Raw genomic sequence first — 12,053 nt, forward strand, 5'->3', positions numbered from 1 at the left:
TTTACTTCAACATGATGGTTTTTCTATCAATATATTTGCACATAAATGCATTTCCACCGCCATTTCTACCATAATTAATTTTACCAGCACAAAAAGATCCCACCATGTCGAAGGAACCAATTATCTGTCAGCGTTTATATTTTACTCGCATAAAAAACTGTAGACAGAAATGGGGTTAGTGAATGAATTCTGACATCACATGCATAAGAAAACTCACTCAGGGGGGACTGTTGGAGATATCCATAATATTTATGATTATTTATTTGAATTGCCCGCCCTCCAGTTTCACCGGAAGTTGTCCCGCTAGCGGGAAGCCTAGCCCTATTAACTGAGCTTCAGTTAAAGAGGCAACACTTAAAACACCTAAGCAAAAGATATAGCCCTGAGTCCTCTGGTTGGATGACAAATCCAGAGGTTACTGTTCAGTTAGTGAAAATGTTCACTTTGAGATAGAAGCCAGCCGGCTTGGTAGGAATTGATCCTGTGGACGAAGTTAAAGAAGGAGTGATGGAATGGAATCTGAAAAAGCATTACCAACTTTAAAAACTTGCCTCTCTCCACTGATTGAGTGATGAGAACATTTATAACGGCACATTGCTGGTTAATCATACTCCAGGGACAGAAAAAATGACACTTTCTCAGTCTTCTGAAATGGTTGATCATTTGCAAGTTTCGCAACCTCACACATTTTAATCCTTTTGCTTGACCTTTTAGTTCCGGCTTTGAGTTTCAACACCTGCCTTTGTGTAAAGCCCAATAATGTTGCCAGGTAGGAACAGATGTCAATGTCAGACTCCCTTGTATCCTGTGGACATTTTGATCCCGTTATTGATAAACAATCAAAAAAGTGTAAGGAGGCCGCAGCCTGTAGGCCTAATCATAAAGCGTCTTAGAGTAGGAATGCTGATCTATGATCAGGTCCTCCCAGTCCATGAGATATGCAGTAGGATCTTTAAGCCACAACAGAGCATATAGTATATCAGCACTCCTACTCTAAGATTCTTTATGAATACAACTCCAGGGATCAAGAAAGTGTAAGGAGGCCTGACTAATTAGCTAACTACGCTAAAATGATGCCAGCATCTTGGCTGTGAAAAATTTACTTCAAAGATTTATCAGGCAGTGAGCAGCATTTTTGGGACCACAGCCCAGATTCACAAAACCATCTTAAGAAGACATTTCTTCCTAAGTGCCATTTTTTCCTTAACTTTATTCATATTAAGAAGAAACTTACAAAAAGTTGCTATTCCTCAATAAAGTTATTGAAAATGTTCTTAAGTTTCTTCCCATGTTTCATCTTAAGGAAGTAGTTAAGAAAAATGTGATTCTTGAAAATAAAGTTATTGGATTTCTTAATCTCATGGACATGAGAAAATAAGCTAATGAAAGAAATTGAACTTGTTTTAAAAAATCTGTATTGATTGTTTGAAATCCCCCCCAAAAGAAATTGACCAGTAATATCAGTAAGAAATATGCTAGTTAGTAGGCTAACTTGGTTGCATAGCAACAATCATCTTAAAATAGTTAAGAAGATCATAAGAATTTTTTTAGAAGTTTTAAGAAAATCATAAATTCTTAAGAAATGTTTGAGGAATTGCACCTAAACTTTCTTATGAACTTCTTTTTTTTTTAAGAAGCTCCTTACGTTTTTGCGTAAGAAGTGTTTTGTGAATCTGTGCCCAGGGCCTGGTTTCGCAAAAGCATTTTCAGGCCAAGTTGATTGTTAGAACCTTCGTAGGAGCATCATTAAATCTCTGAGCTGTTTCCCAAAACCATTGTTTCTAAAGTGTCTCTTGAAAAAGCTTTTTATTTAATGACTGCCTCAGACCACTTGTAGAACAGCTAAGGTTGTCGTTAGATACTTTTGTGCCCTTCCGCGTCACTTTATTCTCAGAAGATTTCCGCTGAACACAAAATCAAGATATTAATCTGTCTTCCTGTGACGACCTATAACTTCAGAACAAATGTGACTACACATACAAAGTTACCAATTTCTTTTCATTGTTACTAACAAACGAAAAATACAAATTTGATTAAATGAAAACCGAGATGACTGTATTAGAAATATTAATACAGTGTAGGCTACACACTGTATCTCTGTTATTTCAATGACCTTACAATCAATTTCATGCTCATTCAGTTGAGTTTAATTGAGCTATTTGTATGTTACTGTCTGTAATTTTTGCTTCAATATATTTCAATATGTTTAACATGTGCACAATAATGTGCCAAATCTTGATTTTGTGCATTATTATAGGGTAAGCATTATAATAAGCCGCCTCAGTATATGTTGCCATAGGTGATAATATCTCTCTAGGATCTGATCCCTTGTCAGTATTGTGGATTAATTATAATGTTATAGGTAAAATATGAAAAGTAGAATGCTGATCCGAGAGTAGTGCTGCCTTTATTTCAATCCACGTCAACGTTTTCTCTGCATGATGTTTTGGGAAATGCGTGTTACAACTTCGGCCATTGTGGGAAAGATGCATCATTAAAACATTCGTAAGCCTAAGTACAATCGCTATGGGGAAACCGGGCTCAGGTCTGTTTGACTTGGCGCCACCTGAATCTACCAAATTATGAACTTTTGTCTTTCATTCACTCTGCGTATCTCTGAATTTGTCTCTTTTGTCCTTGTCTTGCTCTGTTCACCAGTATTCCAGCTGAACCCGTGCCTAACCAGAGTGATCCCGGAGAGCGGCCTCCTCATTTGCATCGGTTGGGTCCTGGGCGGCATCATCTATGGGGCAGACAAGGTGCAGACCTTCAGGCTGCAGCCCTTCACCTTCTTCTTCTACCTGCTGCCCCAGATTGTCCTGGACGCGGGCTACTCCATGCCCAACAAGCTGTTCTTCGGCAACTTGGGCGCCATCCTGGTTTACGCTGTTATTGGCACCTGCTGGAACGCTGCCACTTTGGGACTCGCGCTTTGGGGGTGCTGGTTGGGCGGGGCCATGGGTAAGGCAGGCAACCTATGCGTCCCAAATAGCACCCGATTTCCTATGCTAGTGCACTACTTTGACCAGAAGACCCTGGTCAATAGCAGTGCACTATATAGGGAATAGGGTGCCATTTGGGACAGGCCCAACCAAAGTCTGAACTGACCACCATAGAGCAGATCAACATAAAAGACAGGTTCTTCTATAGTTTTACGATGACTGAAACTGGCATTTGTCAGAGTTAACGTGTAAGCTAGATCAAAGGTCTGAGATCATAACACCTTTTACCCTGGGCCTCTGTAGGTAATATCGACACTGGTCTCCTGCAGTTGTTGTTGTTTGGGAGTCTGATTGCTGCTGTGGACCCCGTGGCTGTGATTGCCGTGTTTGAGGAGGTCCATGTCAACGAGGTCCTGTACATCCTGGTGTTTGGGGAGTCCCTTCTCAACGACGGCGTCACAGTGGTCAGTCTCACAAACTTGATCATCCTCATTCATCATTATTAGGATGCGTCCCAAATGGCACACTTTTCCCTATATCAGTCATACTCAATAGGTTGTGTCAATACGGACTGTGGGCCTCAAGCTGCAATGTCGTTATTTGGCAGGGCATCAGCAGTTTTACTTTTTTTATTGTCAGTCATTGCTTACTTTAGAAAGCTATTTATTACAGTTAATCAACTAGCCCATGTCAACATTTTTAGCTAGGTTTTTCAGACCCATTGATTTTGTTGTAATGTTCGAGTTGCTCAGATATCACATGAACATACAAAAGAAAACATGGAAAAATCTATTTAATTGCAGGATATCAGCCATAGTTGATCATACTTCATGTAAGAAAATTGACATGCAGGCTAATGAAATCATTATGGAGAGCAGACCAAGCTGTAACAGTTTGAACCTGACCTATGGCACAATAGTTGGGCCTGTCATCCCACTGGGCACACCACGTCATTTCAATGTGGACATTTAGGTCATATTTGCTTGAGATGTTGATCAATGAGATTTCAACCATTATTCACCCACTCAAAAAGGCAGACGGAGTTTGTTGAATTCCCAATGTGTTATAACACTTCTTTCAACCATCTAAAAGCACAAGCACATACCAATGGAAAAACAATGTCTTATTTTTGGTTTAGTTGTCATCTAAATATGTTTCAACCAATTTAAATGCACAGAAAAGTTCAAGTGTCTTTATTTATACCACAACTTAATGTGTTATCACTGTGCTTCATCTAGAAACACAATCAAATTACCTGAATTGCAGTTGAGATTACATTCAAAGTAAATAGTGCAAGTAATCAATGCTGTTTGAGATTTTTTATTTTATTTTTTAAAATATTTTTTTAACCTTTATTTAACTAGGCAAGTCAGTTAAGAACAAATTCTCATTTTCAATGACGGCCTAGGAACAGTGGGTTAACTGCCTGTTCAGGGGCAGAACGACAGATTTGTACCTTGTCAGCTAGGGGGTTGGAACTTGCAACCTTCCGGTTACTAGTCCAACACTCTAGCCACTAGGCTACCCTGCGCAGATTATTATAGCAATTTTGAAGAGCTCTAAAAAAAGACCTGCATCCTTTTCATGCTACAGTGTCTTCAGAAAGTATTCATACCACTTGACTTATATATAAAAAAAAGTGTTCCAGCCTGAATTCAAAATTGATTAAATATACACTACCGTTCAAAAGTTTGGGGTCACTTATAGAAATGTCCTTGTCCATTAAAATAACATAAAATTGATCAGAAATACAGTGTAGACATTGTTAATGTTGTAAATGAGTATTGTAGCTGGAGGCCCATTTTCAGCAACCATCACTCCTGCGTTCCAATGGCACATTTTGTCTAGCTAATCCAAGTTTATCATTTTAAAAGGCTAATTGATCATTAGAAAACCGTTTTACAATTATGTTAGCACAGCTGAAAACTGTAGTCCTGATTAAAGAAGAAATAAAACTGGCCTTCTTTAGAGTATCTGGAGCATCAGCATTTGTGGGTTCGATTACGGTTCGATTACAGGCTCAAAATGGCCAGAAACAAAGACCTTTCTTCTGAAACTCGTCAGTCTATTCTTGTTCGGAGAAATGAAGGCTATTCCATGTGATAAATTGCCAAGAATCTGAAGATCTCATACAACGCTGTGTACTACTCCCTTCACGGAACAGCGCAAACTGGCTCTAACTAGAATAGAAAGAGGAGTGGGAGGCCCCAGTGCACAACTGAGCAAGAGGACAAGTACATTAGCGTGTCTAGTTTGAGAAACAGATGCCTCACAAGTCTTCAACTGGCAGCTTCATTAAATAGTACCCGCAAAACACCAGTCTCAACGTCAACAGTGAAGAGGCGACTCAGGGATGCTGGCCTTCTAAGCAGAGCTCCTCTGTCCTGTGTCTGTGTTCTTTTGCCCATCTTAATCTTTTCTTTTTATTGGCCAGTCTGAGATTTGGCTTTTTCTTTGCAGTTCTGCAAAGAAGGACAACCATCTCTGCAGCACTCCACCAATCAGGCCTTTTTGGTGGAGTGCCGAGATGGAAGCCACTTCTCAGTTAAAAGGCACATGACAGCCTGCTTGGAGTTTGCCAAAAGGCACCTAAAGGACTCTCAGACTACGAGAAACAAGATTCTCTGATCTGATGAAACCAAGATTGAACTCTTTGGCCTGAATGCAAAGTGTCACGTCTGGAGGAAACCTGGCACCATGGTGAAGCATGGGGGAGGCAGCATCATACTATGGGGAAGCTTGAAACCCTAGGCATACAGTATATGTATTGTCTATTTTAGTTGGATCCTGGGTTGAAACACACTATATATACAAAAGTATGTGGACACCCCTACAAATTCTGGATTCGGCTGTTTCAGCAATAGCCGTTGCTGACAGGTGCATAAAATCGAGCACACAGCCATGCAATCTCCAGTAGACAAACATTGACAGTAGAAAAGCCTTACTGAAGAGCTCAGTGAATTTCAACGTGGCACTGTCATGACGCCACCTTTCCAAATAGTCAGTTCATCAAATTTCTGCCCTACTAGAGCTGCCCCCGTCAACTGGAAGTGATGTTATTGTGATGTGGAAACTTAAAATATATTTAAAAAATGTAGATATGAACACACTAGTAATAGATCATTTGTTGTATCGCTGAGAAAAGGGGACACAGTCTTCCAGTCATCCACTGCTCCACACACATGAACTGAAATTTGGCTAACTATTAGAAGTTTAGCAACCATAGCTGTAGATAGATCAACTTTCCAGTAGGAGGTGCTGCCTGGCAGTAACTTTTCTGATATTGGATATAATGTTGAAGATCTGACTTTGTTTCAGGTACAAATTCGACATATTTTATACAAGGTTTATCTATGTTGAAAATGGGTTACCATAATGACATAATCCTGGGGTAGAAATGTCACCCTCAAAACAACAGTTGTTGACTTTTTACAAATCCAATATATTTTCCACGTAGATTCCACATCACAATTTGTTGACAAATTACATTGAACATTAATTCAACATTTTTTGTGCCCAGTGGGATTGTATTTAAGTAAAAGTTTTACCCTCAATTCAATCTTTGCAACGCTGGTTGAAATTAGATCAACCAGTACTGTTTTCATAACTTTTGCAAATCTAAATGTGTTTTATGCTCATATTCCATATCACAATACGTTGATAAATTACATTGAAACAATGCTGATTCAACTTTCTTTTTTTTTTACAATTTGTGCGTAAGGCGCTCTAACCGTATTTGTCCCATGATGCAGCCTAAGGTTGATAAAAAATTATATATATTTCACTCTAAGTGTTTTTAAATCTACGCATGGGTTTTGAAACAGATGAAAATGCAGATGCATCTCCATTCTGAACACCTTCTCCATAAGCTACATACTAATGTTGTGCCCAAAAAAAATCCGATTTAGATAAATGAACCGAAAAACTCCTTGATCAAATTGTTAGGCCACCCAGTGGGTGTGTTTTCTGGCATTTAATTAAATGTATTCCGTGCTCACAAGGGTGCCACACACACAAACCTTGTTACACACGTGCATAGGGTAAGTCTGAATACACCCCTTGGTAAGGAATAGGGTGCCATTTGGGGCACAGTTAATGTGTATACTACAGTTTTTTGCAAAACACATTCGCTTAACTTTTTGTAATGTGTTAAATAAGAAGTATGTGGACATCCAAGTGTAATGACATTCATCATTGGAAACCTTAACCTGACAAATGAAGTACAAAGGCAATACACAAGACAAGGCACGTTGACTGAACTGCACCGGTCAGTCACATGCTTTACTCCAGAGAATGCTGTCTGTTTGTAGGCCTATATAACATAAATCATATACAAATAGTCCAAGAATACATTTTAAATCTAATGGATTATATTGCACAATTGATTCAATTAATTATAACACATTAAATAATGTAATGTTCAATTTATTTGGTTGCTTAACCCCCCCAACTCCTTAGTGATCTTTATTTCCATGCTCCCTCAGGTGCTGTTCAATGTGTTTGATGCATTTGTGTCGCTTGGAGGGGCACAAATCGACGCTGTAGAGATCATCAAAGGCATAAGTGAGTAAGAGCGCCACACCATGGCTACGTCCAAAATTGCACTCTATTCCTTATATATTGCAATTATTTTACATTTGACATTTTAGTCATTTAGGAGACACTCTTATCCAGAACAACTTACAGTAGTGAGTGCATGCATTTTTTCCAACTTCCTTATATATTGCACTTATCTGCGCTATGTAAGGAATAAGGTGCCAGTGTTTGATTCTCAGGCCAACAAATAGAGCCCTGTCAGATAGTCAATAGGTACAGCTTATTGTGCCATCTTTAAGCAAACTGTAAAGGTAATGCAACAAGCAATAGAGTATGTAATCTGTCTAACCCAGGGGTAGGGAACCCTGGACCTGGAGAGCGTTTTTTATTTAATCGACCTGGAAGACCAGGTATGTTAAATTTAGGCAATCACTGAACTGATAAATAGGCTCAGTTGGTCAGGTGGGGTATCTAGTTGGGAAAAAGTCCTGCATTACCTGAGGCTTTCCAGGAACAGAGTTGCATACCCCTGGTCTAACCAACATTTTATGTATTCATTTAATAATTACTTACTTTGTTCCCTGTTTGCCCCTATATGTCCTTCTGACTCTCTTCTTCTTCCTCCTCCTCTTTCTTTTATCACCTTCCTCTCTTCCTCCTCTGCTCTGTGTAGTCTCATTCTTCGTGGTGGCGGTTGGAGGCTCCCTGGTTGGTGTCGTCTTTGCTCTGCTGATCTCGCTCCTAACCAGATGCACCAAGAACATCCAGATTATCGAGCCAGGCTTCATCTTCGTCCTGGGCTACCTCTCTTACCTCACAGCCGAGATGCTCTCCCTATCCGCTATCCTGTCGTAAGTCTTTCTGACTGTTATGTTGATTTATTAGGCCATTTACTGTATACCCTTTCTGTTAGATTTTCAGTGGAACACCCCTTAACATGATATTTCCACTTACTTTGCCTTAGTTTTTAGATATGTGTTTCAGTTACTTAGTACACTCTTAGAAAAAAAGGAGTTATTGTAGGGAAGTCGGCTGACTAAAGACCAGGCCAATTCCAAATGCCTGGCAGTTGGCAGACCATACCCACACATCTACAACGGTAGAGATGAAAAGACGTGACACTACCCAGCAAATCTTTTCCCCCATTCCCAATGCACTTTGGATTAAGGCTTCTGCATGCTTCCCAGACGAAACAGTTTGGAAGAGTTTGTGCATATATTATGATAACATTTTGTGACTTTATTGTTTGTTTTGGACTTTTTGGCTATTCGGTCACACCAATTTGACCGAAGTCGGTAGCCATAGTCTATGCACCTTTTTTGGTGATTGGTCAACAGTAGGGATTCTTCAATAAAGTATTGGGTGTCATTCAACGAGAGATGACTCGATTTCATGCACATTTTTTCATTGAGAAATGCTGCACCAAACATCTTAGGTGTAAAATTGCGTAACTAAGATCCCCTTGGCAAAAAGGTCCAAATTAATGACAGATTTCTTGAGTTACCTTGTATTAATTCGGACTGTTTTGAGGGTGGTTATGGCATCTCAAAATGGACAAACAGTGCTATCATCATTTTTTTTTTTTTAAGACGAAGGTCTTTTAAGGGAGTAATCAAGCTCATGGTTCGTGTGAAGCTGACTGAAGTATGCTGATGCCTTTACAAGATAACAGTCCAGAGGGCCATTACATGGCAGAACATCCACTTCACACGTTCTATCCAAGACAGGGTGACACAGTAATAGCAGGGGCCCGCCAAATGGTTTGCCCTGCTCTAAAAGGACAGAATCCAGACCATTCAAATGGAATCAGGAAAACATTATTGTTAACACCAAAAACCTTGCTTTGTGGGAGAAATCATTACATAAGGATCTAGGCTGGGAGGCAAGAAGTGTACTGATGCATGCTGTGATCATTGTGTGCTGTAGAAATGCTAAATTATATTGTGTATTCTACACTTTGTGAATAACTTCTATTTCAAAGAGAGCAGGTCATGTTTTGTATCATTATGTAGGGAACATTATGCCCTGAACAATGACCCACCTTTCCCAGTTGTAAAAAGGATTTATCCATCAATAATGGAACAATATTAAATTCCCTAATGAAAGGAACTCTGCTCCCTGGGGCTGGGTGCACCTCCTGCTAAGCGGGACCACGGAATGTTTCAGCCAATCAGGCAAGGAGCCTCAGCACCTAGCCTCGCCCTCACTGTCCATTCGACCTGAACAATAAAAGCGTGGCTCGAATAATAGCCACAGCCGACCAAAATCCTTCTGCTGCCCGGACATCAGCGTAGTTGGTAACTGGAAAGCGCCCCTTGCTTATTGATCCCCTCGATCTCAATGAGTGGTGGCCAAACACCAATATTGGATTTTTAATGTCACAATGGCTCTCACAATAAAGATTGCAGATTACGCACCTGTTTTTAGGGTAATATAATATACTTTTGATTCAAATCCAAATGCCTTTTACTTCCCTTGAGGCATCTTTGTAATGTAACATATGAGGATGACTCACCAGTATGTGGAAGAGTAAGAAATGAAAGTTCCGGCCTTATAACCAAACTATTTCATGCAGAAAGCACACTAATCAACATTAAAAAACAAAACTTCAAACACTTCTTAATGCTATTCATTAAACTTTAACATCCAGTAATGTCTCCATTATAAAAAATAATATATTATGCCCACATCTAGAGATGAACAACAATGCAAGAAGTTGTAACAGCCCATAGAATTTACAGAAGGGAGGGAGAAGGGAGGAAAGTCATGCGCGGCGGCCTGAGGCAGGAGAGAAATAGTTCTCGTTAAAATGTTCTTGTTAACAAAAACATCACTGTACTCTGAGAAATGAACCAGACTTTAGCATCCTCACACGGGCATCACCATAACGCTACATTATGGTGATGCCCGTGTGAGGATGCTAAAGTCTGGTTCATTTCTCAGAGTACAGTGATGTTTTTGTTAACAAGAACATTTTAACGAGAACTATTTCTCTCCTGCCTCATTATTATAATGTCTAATTATTTGGGTAATTAATTATGGAATATAAAATATGTATTGAATAAAAATATGATTTGAATGGATTGCCAAGAGTGTGCAAAGCTGTCATCAAGGCAAAGGGTGGCTACTTTGAAGAATCTTTGTTTAACACTTTTTTGGTTACTGGGTCAAAGACGTATAAGGTTTTCAAAGTAGCAAAAAAATAAAACAGCAATTACAATTTCCTAAAATACTTTTTTTAATGTTAATTTGAGTGTCACCTATGCCCTTATTTGAGTTATATTCAACAATAAAGCCAATAATTAACTTTGATTGTGATTCATATGAATGTACCCTAGTAAAATGTCATTCAGTATCACACTAAGTGGTAATAAAAATATAGTAATTTTCGGCCCATTTTTCACAATCACAAGGTTATACCATGCTTAGACTGGCAGAAATATAACTACCCAGAGAGAAATGACATTTTATTTTGAATACCACATATTTGATGTGCCACAGGTACAACTAAACTTCCTGCCTTACTGAAAGAAAATCTAAAATCTAAGCAAATATCTTTCACTTCAGCCTTTGACATTTGTTTTTGTCTCTTGAGTCAACAAAACAAAGTTATTGTATTTTAATATAAAATACTGGTGTTATACTGTATGCCAATATTTTGTTACCCTTAATGACACATATCACTACGGCCCACAAATATTGATTAAATGTGATTCCTTCAGAAATAACAATAATGATCCTGTGGACTATTATTAGTAGAAGCAATAGTATTTTTCAAGGACTCATATGGTTGCTCCATCTCTGGAGGTGCAGGTTCATGTTGTACTTGTACAAGTTGTTCAGGAGGCTGCTCAAAATAGTTTCCTTCAGTAGATACTATAGTTAAGTTCATCACCAGATTAATTTGTTAGATTTTTTGACGGCGCAAACGCTAATACAATTATGCCATGGGTGTTCATTTATATTTTTAGGATGAATTAAAAAAACACTTTTGTCATTATAATTATAACCTGGACAGTTACTCTGAAGGACATTTTGACGCTTTAGAGCTCAATAACTCCCTTCATGTAATAGTTTGCGACACAAATATTTCTGGGTCAAAAGAAGGGTAAGAGTTTAAGAGTGATTTAATATTATATTTATACATATTTATCTTTTTATGTTAAATGAATGGCCTTCGGACACCAAATTTACACTTCTCGTCTTTGACCCTACTACATGATTCCATATGTGTTATTTCATCATTTTGACGTCTTCACTATTATTCCACAATGTCAAAAATAGCAAAAATAAAGGAAAAACCCTTGAATGAGTAGGTGTGTCCAAACTACAGTAAACGGGGCCACACCTATCATTTAAGTCAATGGGAAACTTTCTTAGCAAGTAGGTGTCATAAACCGCAGGTGTCACAATTATAATCTGAAGGTTCTGTAAGACTTCTTTTAATGACAAGTCGGATTTGAAATCTCAGAGACAGTGATATTTTTTGTTGATGTTTTTTATTGATCATTATTGTTGATCTACCTACAGTGAAGCCGTTCAACATTTACATTATATTCAGTTATTTAACAGACT

At 38.6% G+C, this 12,053-nt stretch overlaps 1 protein-coding gene across 1 annotated transcript in view; it reads left to right on the plus strand.

Moving 5' to 3' along the window:
* The window catches only part of LOC115131809 (sodium/hydrogen exchanger 3-like), a 62,979-nt gene that overhangs the window by 7,970 nt on the left and 42,956 nt on the right, over positions 1-12,053 (plus strand). The window contains exons 2-5 of the mRNA XM_029663816.2: positions 2,659-2,961; positions 3,246-3,406; positions 7,427-7,505; positions 8,152-8,329. Of these exons, the coding sequence (XP_029519676.1) occupies positions 2,659-2,961; positions 3,246-3,406; positions 7,427-7,505; positions 8,152-8,329 (721 nt within the window). The remainder of the gene's footprint in view (positions 1-2,658; positions 2,962-3,245; positions 3,407-7,426; positions 7,506-8,151; positions 8,330-12,053) is intronic.

This window comes from Oncorhynchus nerka, linkage group LG7 (genome assembly GCF_034236695.1).
Source record: "Oncorhynchus nerka isolate Pitt River linkage group LG7, Oner_Uvic_2.0, whole genome shotgun sequence".
NCBI lineage: Eukaryota > Metazoa > Chordata > Actinopteri > Salmoniformes > Salmonidae > Oncorhynchus > Oncorhynchus nerka.